The sequence below is a fragment of the Equus przewalskii genome, chromosome 7 (assembly GCF_037783145.1).
Source record: "Equus przewalskii isolate Varuska chromosome 7, EquPr2, whole genome shotgun sequence".
Classification (NCBI taxonomy): domain Eukaryota; kingdom Metazoa; phylum Chordata; class Mammalia; order Perissodactyla; family Equidae; genus Equus; species Equus przewalskii.
The window spans coordinates 4,555,856-4,572,262 of NC_091837.1; the positions used below are offsets into that span (position 1 = coordinate 4,555,856).

The following is a 16,407-nucleotide window of genomic DNA, read 5'->3' on the forward strand; positions in this document are numbered from 1 at the left end:
GGCTCTTCTCGTAACGGACCATTTCCTAGCTTGCTAGTGGCTTTATGGATGGGCTCCCCTTGCCTAAGGGTGTCCACCTGCCACTGGGGCTCCCTGTCACCTCCATACAGCACCTGGGGCTCTTCAGCAAAGGCTGAGGAGGGACAGGTACGTTTGTGTGGGGCACAACCAGAGGAAGGAAGGGAGCTCTAAGACCAGGAAGAGAGATCATTTACCCCCGAGTGGCTTCCTGGCAGCCAGGGCTGAAGGGTCCCTGGGGTTCTGTTCCCAGAAAGGAGGCAGACCAGTGCCTTCCGCATTGGGTGGACTCACATAGGGTCTTCTGTTGGGGGACAAGGAAGGATGCAGCAGCCTGTCCCCAACTTCCCAGTCCAGGCAGGAGCCTACAGTGCCTTGTGAGAGAGCCCACTCCAGGCCCCCAGGGTTCCCCTCAGGAGGGGAGGGGTGTGCCTGGATTCCTCCCACAGGTCCCCACCCTCCGCCCTGTGACTGGTACCCCAGGTGGGGTGGGGAGTTGCCCACATGGATAGAGAACTGGGCAAGACTGGCTGATCTCAAGCAGACGGGCCACATGGCCCATCCTCAGCTCTGGAAAGGCAGAGGGCTTCCAGAGGACTTTGCTGCTGGGGACTACACCGGAGACGTGTAGTAGGGAGCGCTGCTGTGGCTTTAATGGAGGCAAGTCTGTGACAGAGAATAAATACTTGGGGACAGCAGGGACTTGGAGGGGCATCTCCACTGACTTCTCCCCCAGCCCACACTGGGCCCCAATGTGCACACAGGCCAATGGGATCCCACAGTCCCTCTGGAAGCCAGGCCCAGTCCAAAGAGGCTGACCCCACAGGCTAAGAGCTGACCTCAGTGCTCTTCATACACCAAAGTTCATCTTGAGCCAGACTCCATCTGCCCATCACTGTTGCCCAAGCACAAACTCCAGGTGGCTGGAGGGGTCCCTTACACCCTTTGATGAGGCTGAGGGGGTATTGTGCAGCCCCCACATCAGAGGAGCCTTGGCAAGGAGCCAGTGGCCAGATCCATAGCCATGCCAGGTGCCTCCCACTTGGAGGGCCCAAAACCAGCTCCCTGGTGAGCTCAACTCTCCCCACCACTGGGCCCCGGCCAGGACCCCTGCCTTCTGCCATGTCCTCATCCCTGAGTCCTGGCTTCCCACCCACACCTCCACCCCGGCAGAGGGTGCTGACTTGGGAACCTGCTTCACTGTGGGACCCGTGTCCTCAGCAGTGAAATGACACATTCAGAGCCCCCCAAGTTCCCCCAGCTCCCTTCGGAAACTCTGGGGACCCTGCCCCTCAGCCAGCAGGGCCGAGTGTGGCTAGTGCAGTCTGCAACAGGCAGGCATGGTCATCCTCCGCATGTGGGCCAGCACCACGTGGGCCCTCATATGTCGGCACCCAGCTCTGCGCACTGCTTGTCAGAGATGTGGGAGGCCAGGGAGTCTATGATGTCAAGCAGCAGCTGCTGACTCAGGGAGCGCAGCGTGGGTAGCTTGGAGACCTGTGGAGACACCCAAAAGGCCAAAACAGGCTGGAACCGGATTCTCGTGACGGCCCGGGTAGGCTGCGGAGTTTTCTGGGGGCTCCACCAGCTCAAGGAGCAGGCTGGCTCTGAGGATAGGGCGAGGAGTGGCCAGTGGGTGGGTGGCTCTGTTTGTTATCCCCAGGGCCCACTGCTGCAGAAGATGGCCAGATTGCAAGCACACCCCACAACCTGGCCATCCTTCCAAGGGGGAGTGGGTCCTGAAGACGAGCATGGGCAGCGAGCACTGGGCAGGAGGGCCCTGACCTTGGTGAACTGGTGCACGATGATGTGCAGGCAGTGCCGCTTCATGTCCAGCGCCTGCGTCTTGTCAGCTGCCTCCAGGATCTGGAACAGCAGGTTTCCTGAGGTGCCGCCCCAGCTCTCACCAACCCACCCAGGTGCCAGGAGGCCCGCGGGCACCAGGCGAGCTACCTGCAGCACATTCTGCACCGTCACGTTCATCTCCAGGTTCTGCTTGCAGTACGCCTGCAGCCGGTTATTGTAGAAGCCGTAGTAGTAGGGGGCCGCGAACAGGTAGCTGGGGGCTGGTTAAGGAGCTGCCACTCAAAGAAGCCCACGCTCCTGCTGCCCTGCCCTCCTCCCCAGGCCGGTGCGACTGGACCCCCTGCTCACAGGGGATGGAGAAAACCTGAGACCCTGGCTGCCTCCTCTGCTTGCTCAAACCAGGGGGACCCACCCCATATGAGGGACAGGCATGGGGTCCATGGGGAGTCAGGGACCAGGGCGGCAATCCAGGTGGGACAGATTTGCTCTCTACATGGATTCTGAACGACTTAGGGGTCAAAGGCCCCATTCAAGATCCAGCGAAAACCACAGGACTCTCTCCCCAGGAAAATACCCACAAGCACATTTGCAGAACAGTCCCAGCCTCACAGAGGCCTGCAGGACCTCTCACACCCCACATTCAGACCCCACTGAAGTGACGTGACCAGGAATCCCCCAGGAGTCCCTCACCCGGCACACACAGCAACGACTGACCCCTTCCTCTGGGCAGTCGCGAGGGTCAAGAACCCACCTATCCCTCCTGGCTACAAACCCCAGCGTGCTAACCATCCACCTGCTGCAGGGGACCCTGGGAGAGCACTGGCACCAGGAAACCCTCAGGAAACCGCCCAGCCAGGACCAGCCAGCTGGGTCCCAAAGCCGCCCACGGTGGGCACTGGGACCACCAGTGGTGACCCAGGAGCAGCCTCGGAGGCACGGATGCAGCGAGTCCTCGGGCGGCATGTTGACCTCGCCATAGTAGATGTAACGCAGCATGGACTCGAAGGCCTGCCTGCTGGGCACCATCTCCCCGATGGAGATGTTCACCTGCCCATCCTCAGGCATGAAGGAGCGGAACATGGCCTCAAAGTAGCTGCAGACAGAGGGCAGCAGAGACCAGGCTCTCAGTGGACGCAGCCAGCACCAGGGCCCGCCCTGCCCAGCAGCCTTACCCCCACCCACCTGGAGCGGGCAGCCAGGATGGCCTTGTGGGCCGGCCGTGGGTGCCCATCCAGCAGCAGCGTGATGTCACAAAACTCCGCACCGGCCCCCTCCAGGTATGCCTTCATGTCCTGGATCAGAGACGTTCCTGGGGGGAGGCAGAAGGACCTGAGCAGGCACCTCCCACTTCCCACCAGACCCTGAGCCAGAGGCCAGCTTCTGACTCGGGACCCCACAGCCACCACCTCCTGCACATTTGTCCGTGTTGCCGCCCTGAATGAACCTCCCCCAGGCCAGAGGCCTCAGTCTGGCCCTTGAGGCACAGCCAGGCTCTGTTCTCTTCTCCCCTCAGCCCTAAACATGGCCCCCACAGTCTGATCTTTTCCCAAACTCAGCCCACTGAGCCCTCCTGGGCCTGGCACGCCCTATGCGCCCACCATGTGTCACCTGGAGCCAGTGACCAGGGGTAGTACAGGCCCCAAGGAGAGTCAAGGGATGAAGGAATCTATGATGTCCCTTCCCTGGCTGAGCGGGGACAGAGAGGCATTGGGAGCGTCTGAAGTCTGCAGGCTGTGCTCTCCCCTCGCTAGGCCCCAGACAGAGGGTGGGCCTGAAAGAGCTCAGCGTCTAATCACCACGACCCTGAGCAGTTGCTCACTTCAGAAGCCCTCAGCCCTGCCATCCCAGTCAGAGCAGAGAGGTGCCTGTGGCCACGTCCAGGAGCAGGCTCAGGAGAGTCCCCGCCCTTGGGCACACCGCCTGCTGTGGAAAGCCCGGTGCATCGGATTTCTTGCTTTGACTGAGTCTGAACTGCCTCCCTGTCTGCCCCTGCCCCTGCGCCCGGTGGGGAGCGCTCTGCGGTCCCCCGACATCCAGCCCCTCCCTGAGGGCCTGGCAGGTGCTTCCATGGTTCCCAAGTCTCCACCCCAGAAAGACGGTGCCCTGCCCAGCCACCCTCAGGGAAGGGGACTGGGGCTCCTACCGATGTCCACGGGCTGATCCGAGGGGCTGCGGGGGGGCGGCTGCTGCTTCCGACGCACGATCTCCACAATCAGTGGGGACGAGAGGCGCTCGAACTCCTTCATCATGATCACCTGGTTGAAGTGGGACTCCTTCACCACGAAGTTCAAGCAGTGCTCCTGGGACAGACAGGCCGGGGCAGGCAGGTGGGGTCAGGCCTCGGCCCGGGACAAGGCAACAGGCTGGGCAAGGGGCTTGCAGCGGTGGGCAGGGTGGGCTGCCGTGCCACCCCTGCCCCGCACCTTGAGCTGGCCCAGCTGCAGCCTGGCGGCGCTCTCACACACAACCAGCACGTTCTGCAGGTCGACGGAGGCCTCAATGTACTGCCGGCACAGCTGCTCCAGGCGGCACAGCTGGAAGCTGAGTGCCAACTTGTACACGTCCATGATGAGCAGCACGTCCTCCACGTGCCCTGCGCCAAGAGCTCCCTCAGCCTGGGGAGTGTGGGGTGAGGGACCAGAGGACGGGGCAGGGAGGATAGGGCCCTGGGCTCCCTCCATGGATGAGGATGGGTTGGGGCTGTCAGGCCAGAATAAGGCCTTGGGGGTCCCAAGAAGCGGCTTAGCCACACGCGGGTGGTCAGGAGTGGCTGCAACCTCTGAGCCTCAGACTGCCCACCTGCTAGGCAGGGCTGCCCACGCCCCACCAAATTCCCGCTCCATCCCCCGCCAGGCAGACCTTTCCGAGGGTATTTGATCTTGTCAGTGTAGAGGAACTGCATGAGCACCTCAAAGGGCCGGGCCTCGGCCTCGCGGATGGCCACGCGCAGCAGGGGCGGCCGGGCCCCACCCACAGCTGCACCAGGGGCCTCCCTGGGAGCTGGGGCTGCCTCCTCTTCCAGCTTCTGTGGCGAGAGGAAGGGGAGTTCAAGGGCACCCCATGGATGTGAGGTGGGGTGAGGTGGGGTGGGGTGGGGTGGTGTGGGGTGGGGCAGACACCTCACCTGGGCCAGCCGCTCCCGCGCCTGCACGATCTTCCTGCGGAGCCAGCGGCTCCGTGCTGTGACAATGGCCACATGGCCCTGCACACACTCCTCCTTCTGTGGTAAGAACGATGCCTTGGTGGAGGGCACAGGACCCTCACCCAAGGGGGCCAAGGCCCAGCCAGCCAGGGCGGGGCCCGAGGGCTCCAGGCACCAGTGGGTGGCCAGCCGTGCCTCTGGGTGCAAAGCACCCACTCGGCAGCTCACAGGCAGGGCCGGACATGGGCAGGGCACCCACCTCACCCAGCACGAACTCCACGTCGCAGAACTGGCGGCTCTCCCACAGCCGCCCATAGTCCTCATGCAGCGTGCACTTGGGGTAACAGGAGAACTGCAGGAGGAGACCCGTGTTGCCGAGGGAAGCCACTGTCGGCCGGCTCTGCCCCCTGCCCCCTCCAGGGCACAGATGCTCCAGGCTGCCTTCCTGAGCTCAGCTCAGCCTCCGCTGGCTCTGCTGTGAGCTCCCACGCCCCCCTGCACTGAGGCTTCTCAGACTGCCCTCAGCCTAGAGGCCCCATCCCAGCTGCCAGATTCCTCAGAAAGGCCACTGTCCCACCGGGCGCAGCCCCAGCTCTGGCTGCTCTGGGACAAGCCCCACCCCACCCACTGGGCTGTAGTTTCTGTCCCCGGGGCCATGCAGCCTGGCTGGCCCCACTGCAGAGTCAGCTGTGAGGTAGCGCCTCCCCTGCAGGCTGGGAGCCCCACCTGGAACCTGTACATCTCCCCGCTGCGGATGTTGTTGTCCACAGTGCCCCCGAAGATATACATGGCATCCGAGATCACAGCAGCTGCATGGAAGAGCCTTCCGCTGGGCAGCTGGGTGGAGAGCAGGACAAGTCGGGAGGTGAGGGGGGGCGGGGGGGTCTCCAGCAGCAGGGCTGGCTGAGGCCTGGAGCTGGCCAGGCTGTGGACAAGGATGTGGCACCAATGGCCTTGAAGGAGAGGCCAGAGAGCAGGCCCCCAGGTGCAGCACAGGGTGGGAGGCGGGGCCTGTGTGGGTGGTGGACAGGACGGGCCTCTATGGGCCCACAGAGTGGACAGAGCAGGTGCCTGGTTTCGCATGCTGCACCAACGTGGCCCAGCCAGCAGGGCATGGGTTCCTGGCCCTTGCCTCACTCGCTGTATGACCCCTACAAGTACTTCTATGACCCTCAGTTCCCCTTCTGTGAGAGGAGCTGATCACAGGTCCGGCTTCAGGCTGTGATGGAGCAGTAACGAGGGTACCAGCCCTCACCTCTGAGGCTGGCGGGGCGGGCTGCTTGGCTGTGGTGGTGCCAAAGTCCAAGCCGAACACATCTCGGGACTTCTTGAAGCCACCCCGCTCCTCGGAGGCCAGGGTGGGCACCTCCTCGGAAGTAGACGCTCGCTCTGGCACCTCAGCCCCGCCGACCTGGCGAGGAGAGATATGCAGGGGTGGGATCAGTCAACAAGGGTGGGGCAGGCACCAAAGACCTCCTGCCATCCCTGCCTGGGTGCTGTGGGGACAAGTGTGGGAGGGGGAAGAGCCACAGCACGAGAGCACTTGCAGCCAGGCTGGGAGGGGAACCAGCATCAAGGCAGGCAGCCGGGTGCAGACATCATGGGAAGTGGAATGCTAAACGCTCGCAGGCTGCAAGGTGGAGAACAGGCCAGAGGGGCCCCCAGCCCAGGGTCAGGCCAGGGCAGGCATCCAGGGCCGAGGGCCCGGGAATCCTGGCCTGCCTCCTGCTGCTGTCTGAAGCCCTGGGAGCCCTCTGAGGCTGTAAGGAGCTGGGGAGGAGGTGGGCTCTGCCCGCTGTCTTTGGCCTGGCAGCACTCACCTCGCTGTCCGAGCTGGGCTGGACAACCTCCCAGGTCTGGAAGTCCACGTCATAGCAGTGCAGCTCATTGGGCAGCGTGTTGTCGGCTGCGCCTCCAAACACGTAGAGGTGGCGGTCAAAGGCTACCATAGTGTGCCCGTAGCGCCGCTGAGGAGGCGGCGGGGAGCCCCGGAGCAGGTGCTCAGTGGGGATCCGTGTCCACCTGGGGGCACAGGACAGTGAGCCAGGGCCGGGGCGTGGCTCCTGCTCCCCCCAGCCTCCACCTGGGCTCGGAGGCCCCCTCCCCAGTGGCCCCTGGGGAGACCAATCTGGGCCAAGGGAGGGCCTGCAGCACGTGTGCCCAGCATCACACCCCCCACTTTGCCCTGGCAGCAGCTCTCCTGGCTCTACGCAGCCCACCACGGGGTCCTGCCCGAGCCCGCTCCTGTCTCTCCAGCCATGGAGCAGGCAGCAGTGGCAAGGCAGGAGGGGTGGCATCGGACCACTCTCTGGGGCATGTCCACCACCCGAACGTGTGGGATGATCCCCAAAGCCAAGTCCCCACCCCAGGAGCTGCTGGGACCCCACCCCCCGATGCCACTCCTGCAGTGCTCTCTACCTCCAAGGGCTTCCCGGCAAATCCTCTCTTTGCTAAGTCAGCCCAAGAACCCACCCAGATCCTGGCCAGGCAGAGCCATGCCATCTGGCTCCATGCTGACCCCCGTGCCCCGCACATGCTGGGCTCACGAGGTGCCTATGCATTGCCACTGCCACAGGGAGGTGGCCTGCAGTCCGCGGGAGCTTGCGAGAACACCTCCAGATGCAGGTGTGGGTGCCGACCGTGGGCCCCACCACCAGGGCACTCACGTCTTATCCTTGAATTCAAACTGGAAGAGGTTGTTGGTTATCTTGGCTCCGCTCTGCCCCGAGAACACAAACATCTTGTCCCGGCACACAGCCACGGGGAAGTTGCAGCAGGATGGCGGGATCTCGCCACTCTGGGCCACCTGGCATGGGGAGGATGGCTCAGCCGGGGCGTCCCTGGACCAGCCCACCCGGCCGCGGCCCACACTGCTCAAGTGGGACTACTTGAATTCTTGAAACTTCCATGAAAGAAGGTTCACAGATTAATTTTGCAAAACAGCTTAAAGCACCACCTTGCCCACCTAAATGGGCCCAATTTAGAACAGCTGAGGCCAAAATCCTCATTACAGGGGAAAGAAACCCCAAGGAGAAAGACAGTGGTGCAGTCAGTCAGATCACCCAGAAACAGCAGCCAGCAGGACACCTTGTTGCGTTCAAATAAGGGTGGATTATACCCACACTGCATCAGCCCCTGGGACGCCCTGCCAACCGAGGCAGGGCCCTCAGTCACTGGATAACTGCCGCTGGAACTGGTCGTGGGGCTGGGGTGGGAGGTCAGTGGGTACAGCCAGACCAAGGTCAAGGCTGGGCTTTGGCAAGGGGCAGAAAGTTACCTCCGTGTCGGCCCATGCACCCCCAGGGCCTCCCTGCACCTTCACCTCCCCAGCCCCACCTCAGACCCCCCGCACCCCTCACCTCCCTGCCTCCCCTCCCCCACCCCCCTGCACCCCTTACCTCCCTGGGCCCACCCCAGCCCCCCAAGCCCTCACCTCCCTGCCTCCCCCGCCCCACCCCAGCACCCACACCCCTCACCTCCTCCCAGCACGTGAGTTCCCGGTCCTGCAGGCCAATGGTCCACATGTCATTCAACCTGCATTAGAACAGAGGGATCAGGATTGCCACAGCTGGGGCTGGCTGTCAGGGTGCACCTGGGCCTGGCCAGGAGGGATGGCTCCAGGGAAGAACACATCTTGTGGGACTCTGCCCAGGGGACTACAGAGCAGCCATGAGGTGGGGGCTTCTATTGAGGGGGAGCTGGATGGAATCCCTGCCGTGCCAGAGCCCCAGCCAGCCAGACAGGAACGAGTGGCCTCATTCACGACATCTGGGGCAGTGTGGGAGGCTCAGCCACTCCCTCGGCTGACCCCGGGGGCTAGGAGAGGACCTCAGAGAGGCGACGCTCCCAGAAACCACCATCAACACCACACCAGCTGGAGTTTCTGTAATGCTGACATTTTGGGGAATGAGCACACGCTACTTTTGTAATCAGAAAAATAGAGCGAAGCCAATTTTCTACAATAAGCAGGAAAATGCCTGTGCCGCAGGCAAGAACCCTGTGTGGCCCTCCTCGGGGTCAGGGACCAGGCTGAGCCCTGCCGCTGCCACCCACCTGCCCACTCAGCCCTCAGGGTCACTCACTGTGGGCCAAGTATTCCCACCCCAGCAATTCAAGGGTCCACTTCCCCCACCCTGGCTCTGATGACACCCGGCTATGGCCCCACTGCTGCGGGGACCAGCACACCCTCAAGATATCTGTCAGGCTTGCCACCTCCTCAGACGCCACAGGAGGCGCCTCAGGGTGCTGGTCCTGCTGACCCCTGTGGGGGTCGGGCAGGGCTCCGCTCAGTGCCCATCACCCTCTTCCTGCCACCCCGTCCACACACTCTCCCTCCTGAGAAACCCCCAGCCTGAGCCTTCCCACACCAGGAAGGCCCACTCTGTGCCTCAGTACACTCACGGGGCGCTCAGAGGTGGGGTGCACAGGCAGGCCACCACCTACCTGGCATTGCCATCATAGCCAGCAAAGATCCACAGCTTGTCACTGTATACCGTGGCGCCATGGGCCGACCTAGCAACTGGCAACCTGGAGTGTGAAGAGGGGGTGGGGAGTGAGACCGCCCAGCATAGACCCAGCCTCACAGCCCCATGAAGCCAGTGCAGGGGCCACAGCCCTGCAGATCCCACCAGGGCCCCAGGGCTGTCATGCCCACATCTGCTGACACTGCGGCTCTGGGGACTCCAGCCGGGGCACTGGGAATAAGCGGCAGCACCAGAGGCTGAGCTCACGAGGCACAGGGCAGCTGGATGAGGAATTCAGACGTCCACAGGGCACAGAGCCTGCTCCCAGCTACCACCAGAGTATCAAAGGGGGTGCGCGCAATACAGCCCCAGTGAAGCGCCCATCAGCAAGACGCCCAAGTCCCTTCTACCTCCTAAAGGAGGGCATCAGAGAGCTCGGAGGAGGCCATGGATGGGAGCAGCGGAAGTTAGCACCAACACCCAGCTCCCCGCCACTGTGTACCCCCAAGGCCTCTGAGCCTTGGGCTCTTCACCCCTAACGCTACAGGGGCCAGATCCCAGGCCTGCTGCCACCCAGGACCCAGAGTAGGGGCCATCAGGACAACCCCAAAAGTTTCAGCAAAGTCTCTCACCGGCCTTCAATTTTCCACTCCGTCCACTGGCCAGTTGCAAACTTGTATTCAAAGAGGTCATTTTTATTCTTCAAGTTAGAATTGGAATAAATGTCCCCGGTGTAGCCCCCTGGGTAAAGAGAGTGAAAAACTGTCACACCCAAAGGCAGCATTTCAGAGTCTTCAAACCTCAGGAGGTGGGGCAGAATCTGGCCCATTTAAAATGTTTTCCAGGACTCCCCCTCCAAACTTTGGGGAGCACCTCCTGCACGCCTCCCTCTGTGCTAGGCTCTGGGGACACAGGGAAGAGCAGAACCCCATTCCCTGCTCCCAGTGGAGGGTGAGGGTGGGGGAGCTACCTTCCGGCCCAGTCACAGAGCAGACAGTTCCAATCCCAGGAGATCAGAACTGTTAGGGAAAGGGGCCCACAGGAGAGGCCCCGACCCAGCATAAGAACTCCGAGGACTCCGGCAGCAGAAGCTGAGGGCGGGCAGCACGCCCAATGCTGGTGGGCAGGGCCGCGGAGCTGTGGGCCGGACGTGAGAGGCGCTCACCAAAGACGAACATGCTGCTCCCGTGGACGACGGCCGAGTGGTGGTAGCGCGGGGCCGGTGGGGTCCCGGTGGTGAAGGCCCTGGGGGTGCAGGGGAGTGAGGTCAGCAGGAGCCAGCTGTGTGGTCCACGCCACATGGGCAGCCCCTGCCACTCCCACACTTCCTGTTAATTTTGCATTTTGAAGGTAATAATTGTTTCATTATAGAAACATTAAAAAAAATTGCCAATAAGGAAAAAACAAAAACCACCCTAAAACTTTGTATAATCCCTTTGCCGGAAACCACTGCTCACACCTTGAGGTCTCCCCCTACATCTCTGCTATGCATATTTATGCCTCTGAGTAATTTTTGTTAATGGAATCATGTGGTGGGTATTTTGTAATCTGCGTTTTCAGCTGACCTGTAGAATGTGAATAGGTCTTCATGCTACTCTAGAATCATCTATACCCACATTCTCACAGCTGCACTGTATTCCATAGTATGTATTCTGCAACATATTTTATTTATTGAATTCAAAGCCTAGTTATACAGCTTTCCTGGGGCTGCTCCTTTTCAGAGTTTTACACTTAAGAATTTTTAACAAAGAATTGTAAAGCCTTCAGAGGGACCCTGCAAATTAATCTGTAACTGTGCACCATATTTTAAAGTCAAGTGCAAGAGAAACAATGTATCAATTTCTGCAGCAATCCCAGCTCCACCCGGGTCTCCTGGGCAGAGGGTGGGCACCCTGGAGTGATGTTGCCCAGGTGTGCCAGGTTCAGCAGCTGTGAGTCCTGGGCCTGGACGTCCTCCTCCATCAAAGGGGGCGGTGAGACCCCACCCCAGAGGGCTGCTGAGGACCAGAGGGCGGCGTGCAGAGCTCCTGCATGGAGCGTGGCACTCGAGTGGCTCAGCAGGTCTGTGCTCCTGCACGAGCAGATGGCAGAGCTCAGGAGGAGGTCCAGCATCTCCTCATCCGAGGATCCACTTCTCCCCCTCGGCTATAAGCTGTTCCCCAGCAGGGGCAGGTGGGCACAAATATGCAGTGCTCAGAGAGGGCAGGTGTCTTGCCCAAGGCCACACAGCTGGGGAAGGCCATCTGTGGGAGGAAAGCCAAGACCCACTGGCTGAGGATGGGCCCCACAGGGCAGGAAGGAGGGCAGCACCCTGCAGCAACAGAGTTGATCCTGGAAGGACCCACCCACCGATAGCCCCCATGTTGACTCCCACACCAGCCCCTGGCCCAAGAGACAGGCGTGGTGACTGAAGGGCTCTCTTGAGGCAGAATTTGAGGACCTGCAACTGGATCAAACAGATCCCCTTAATTAACAGGATTCAGAACAATCAATCTCAGTCTTGGACTAGAAAAGAAACCCAGGAGAGAGGGAAACACTAAGGGCAGCTACGGGCATGACATCCCTGAGGCGCTGTCATGCTTCTTGAAGCTTCTCTCTAGCTTTCCATGATGAGCACGACTCCACAGGCAATGAGGGCCCAGCACAGTGCTACCATGTCCTAGGAGAAAGAGAGGGGACCTGGAGCTCGGGAGGCCACCCACCTGCACCAGGAGCAGTCCTTCACGTCAAACCGCAGGAGGTCGTTGAGCATCGTCTTCCTGAAAGACAGCCAGGGAGAAGTGGCTTCAGTCCCCGCCTGCTCTGGAGGGCGTTGCCCAGCCAGGACCCAGGAGATGGACACTGCAGCCCAGGGGGCGGGGCGGGGCTGTTTTGAGGGACTTCGCCAGGTCCAGGCAACCAGCTGATGCCTGAGGGACCAGAGAGGTGACCACAAAGGAAGCTCCCTGGCTGGTGCAGGCACTTAGGCTGCTACAAAGGTGGGACCAGCCTGCCTGGGGTCAGGGCCAAAGCAGGATCCCAGCCACCCAGTGACTGACTTGAGGGCTCACAGCTCCCCCGAGGCTCCAGAATCCTCACTTGCAGTCCCACTCACACGTCTCAGTGCCCTCTCTGAGGCGAGGCAGCGCCACCATGCAGATGCGCGCCCACATCTCAGGGGAGGCCCGCTCCCTTCTCTCTGATCTTCCTGCCACCTCGTTATCACAAAGCTAGCATAACAACTACTTTAAAGATACAATATTTGGAAAACAAATCCACCAGCAATCGCACCACCTAAGAAGACCTGCATGTTCCCTTGTCAGTCAGAGGGAAGAAGGGCATCAACCCAGCAGGAGCCCGGCACCCCCTGCACGCGATGCCAGGCCAGGCCTGCACCGGGTGCCCTCTGCCCTGCCTTGCTATGTCTGCACCAGGTAAACGTGCTCTCCACCTCCATTTACAGAGCCAGCCTGGGTGATCAAAAGGAAGCAGGGGTGTAACCCCAAGTCCAGCCCCCTCCCATTTGTCCTTCCTGCTTCCGGCTGAAGGAGGCCATCTTTCTTTCTACCTAGTCAGTCTTTACAAAGTTGCAACTAGAGTGAGACAAATTTCTATCCTGTTTCTTAGTCTCACATTGTAGCAAACTCTACCTGCTACAGAACACTCCCGGGGATGTTCCCACCCACTGCCCTGGGCTGCACACCAGGCCTGTTCTAGTTTGGGGGATTGCAGTAAACATCTGCAGGCAAATGCCTCTCCCTTATTTCATTCCTTCGTGTGACAAACATTTATTGAATTCTCTGGGTGCTGGCATATAGGTCCCGCCCTGGCGGAGAAGACAGATAATAAACATCTGTGTGCTCTGGGGACGAACGGAGCCTGTAAGAGGTGCAGAAGGGGAGGGGAGGGCCGCCAGTCGGTCCAGTTGGTCCAGGTGGTCGGGGAAGGCCTCACTCAGGGGATTCAGAAGAGGGGCAGGAAGGGTGGGAAGGAGGGAACAGTCAGTGCAAGGGCCTGAAGAGGAGGATGCTTGGTCCAATCAGAACACAGCAAGGCAGCGGTGTGGCCCGGTGCAGTGTGGGATGAGGGCAGAGGAGCAGTGAGGACACAGAGACTGCCAAGAGGGCTTGGGCTTTTACTCAGAGGCAGGTGGAGAGACATCTCAGGGTTACGAGCCGAGGAGGAACATGCTCCAACTCGCATTTTCAACTAGCTGCTCCTAGGGAAAGAGACCAAGGGGGAGACAGGCTGGAAGCCACAGGCCATGCCCAAAGAGATCGTTCTGTCCAGTCTGCAGGTCCTCATGGGGCCCTGTGTACCCCACCAGCCCCAAGTCAGCTCCCCCAGGGAGTCCTGCAGGACCAAGGCTGGAGCAGCAATCAGAAGCCAGCTCTTCCTGGGCTTCAGGCCAGGTCGTGTGGTTGAGAGGCAGGGACAGGACTCGGAGGCAGGATCGGTCATGTGCAAGCACTGCACCCTCAGCACAAGGAAACCTCTGTCCTGAGCCCCTCATGGCCTTGTGCTCACTGACCCTTGGAAAAGCAGGCATGTGGCCACCCCCATATACAGAGGAGGAGACCAGGGTGCAGTTCATGCCATCAAGCTGCCAGCCCTGAACCCTGTCTATCCAGAAGACCAAGCTTCAGCACCACATCCAGCAGGCCTGCAATCCTCCCCAAGCCTTGCTGGGCACCCCTGGCCTTTTCTGGACACATCAACAAAGAATGAGGGAGAGGAGTCCTGCCCAGACTCCAGACCCAGTGCTGTTCTGCACACTCTCACCTCCAGGCCGTTGACCACACTGATCCCTCAGCTTGGCACACTCTTCCTCTTTGCCTGGCTCACTCCCACTCATCTTCCAGGTCATCAACCCCTCCAGGAAAGCTTCTCTGACCAGACAAGACCCCTCTCTCCTGGTCCAGAACAAGCATGCCTGCTGTGCCTGCACCCAGGACTTGACATGGCCCAGCCCACCCTAAGACAGCTCTTTCGCTCTGGGTGAGTCCAGCTCCTGGGGGATGGGTCACAGAGAAACATGCCAGGAGAAGGAAGTGGCTGCAGAAACCAAGGGGTCATCTTGGCCATTACCTTTCACCAAAGAAAACCAGCCACAACTGAATTGGGAACAATTCATGGCATGGAGGTGTGCCCACCAACAGAAGATTGGATCATTGCCAGGAAAGTTATTTGCCAGGAATTTATAGCAACGTGGGAAAACTCTTACAAAAAGTGAAAAACACAGTAAATAAATAAAACTGTGTCCTCCATCAGCTCTCGGCTGCCATGTGAGCACGTGGATGGGCCCAGAGAGAAGTGCAGGGAAGGGAGTGCACCTGGCAGGGGTGGCAGCCAGGGCAGCTGTTTTTCTTTCAAGGCTGTGTCCACTCACTCAGAACCAGCGGGACGCTTCTGTCTCCTGGGCATGTGATACCCACTCGGTGCTGTGCTAAGGGCCCTGAGTGTGGGGAACCTCACGGATGGGGAAACAGGCTGAGTGCTTAGCTAACATCTGGAAAGATAGCAGCAGAGCTAAAGAGACCCAGTCTGAAGCACCGTGCTTCTCCCTCCCTGGTCCAAACACCGCGATGTTCAGACTCACTCACCCATTGTCTCCACCAAATACATAGATGGCATCTTTATAGGCCACCACTGTGTGCTTGCTGCGCCTGGAAAGAAAGGAGGGGGTGGGCGGCAGTGAGGCCAGGACCTTCTTGGGGGCACCCAAGGAATGAGACTAAGCACCACCGGGGCTGCCACAGAAGTGAGACAATATCTCTCAACTGTCAAGATTGACAGAGACCCCTAAATTCCACCAGTACCCAAAGGACCCTGCATATGGGGAGCCCTGACACTGCCCTGGGATGCTCTGGACTCTGCACCACACTGCAGAGCACCTGGGACCCCAGCTCGAGACCCACAAACACAACTTAACTCTAGTACCCTGCCCCGGGCCACCCCACTCCGAGACTCCCTCAGAACCCCCACCCTGCCCTGGACACCGTCCTGGACACCACCACTCCCCCCGCCCTTTACCAGATCCCGTTCTGGGGCATCACGCCCCAGCTTCGCCCCTGGACCCCGCCATGGGACCCCCTCAGACAAGCCCCTCGCCCCCAAGGTCCCCTAAAGCCCCCCGTACCGGGCCCCCACGAACTCGTCGCAGGGCGGGAGGCGCCGCCAGCGATGCACTGTCTCGAAGGGCCCAAAGTTGAGCGTCAGGTACTCGACACTGTCCGAGCAGCTATGGTCAAAGTCCACGCTCGGGGCTACTTTGGACCGCGCGCCGCCTGCCAGGGCCCCGGCCCCGATCGGGCCCCCCGAGCCGCCCGGCCCAGCCATCTCGGGTCCACGCCCGATCGGCCACCGGGTCCGCGGGACGTACGGCCACCGCCCCGGGGCGCCCCGAAGGACTACATTTCCCGGCAAGCCTCGTGCCGATGGCGCAACACTTCCGGCCCGCGCCCCACTGTAGCCGGCCCACACTTCCCAGCAATCCTAGCGCTCCTCGTAACGCCGCGGATCTGGGCGGTGCCTGCGTCTGGACTGTGTGGCTGGCGCGTAACTTTCTGGGAAGCGTTTCCTGCTAAGTATGAGGGTCCGGTCCCCAGCCCTGTCCCGACTGCGCTTCCCCGGTGCTTGCCAGGCCCACGCTGCCCGGAGATCGGCCACAGTTCCCAGCATGCCCTGTCTGCATGTGGCTCCGGCCTTGATGGTCCGCCGCTCCCGGGATCCCAGGTGGAGGGTTCCGGGCTCTCAGCGGCCGACCAGGGAGCCTAGCTCTCCCCTTCCTGCTTGCGCCCTCAGTTCGGGCCCCCAGCGTCTCCCCTCGGCATTCCTATTGGCTGGGAGGTAGAGTGGCGCAGAAGCTCTGGATTGTCATTGCTACTTAATAGCAGAGCCTCAGCTTCTTTACCTGAGAAATGGGGATTCCGGAAGCTCTGGCTGCCCTGAGAAGCATGGGGTCTGTCTCAGGACCCAGCCTCTACAGCCCTAAGTGGG

The 16,407-nt window shown here is 60.9% G+C and overlaps 1 protein-coding gene across 2 annotated transcripts; it reads right to left on the reverse strand.

The window, feature by feature from the left end:
- Nucleotides 1-649: 649 nt before the first annotated feature.
- Nucleotides 650-16,174, reverse strand: LZTR1 (leucine zipper like post translational regulator 1). 2 transcript variants are annotated; one of them, XM_070628303.1, is made up of 21 exons: nt 15,548-16,174; nt 15,012-15,074; nt 12,132-12,188; nt 10,595-10,674; nt 10,062-10,170; nt 9,410-9,493; nt 8,443-8,500; nt 7,633-7,772; nt 6,787-6,988; nt 6,222-6,377; nt 5,693-5,803; nt 5,226-5,318; nt 4,949-5,044; nt 4,684-4,849; nt 4,248-4,417; nt 3,968-4,124; nt 3,007-3,133; nt 2,768-2,917; nt 1,972-2,077; nt 1,804-1,884; nt 650-1,515 (listed from the first exon to the last, which is right to left on the reverse strand). In XM_070628303.1, exons 1-21 carry the CDS (start codon nt 15,745-15,747, stop codon nt 1,399-1,401), a joined length of 2,523 nt encoding a protein of 840 aa, XP_070484404.1. In that variant the 5' UTR covers nt 15,748-16,174; the 3' UTR covers nt 650-1,398. The 2 variants fall into 2 exon arrangements, with proteins under 2 accessions (XP_070484404.1, XP_070484405.1); XM_070628304.1 differs by having other exon boundaries at nt 3,968-4,079; nt 15,548-16,060.
- Between the last annotated feature and the right edge of the window lie 233 nt (nt 16,175-16,407).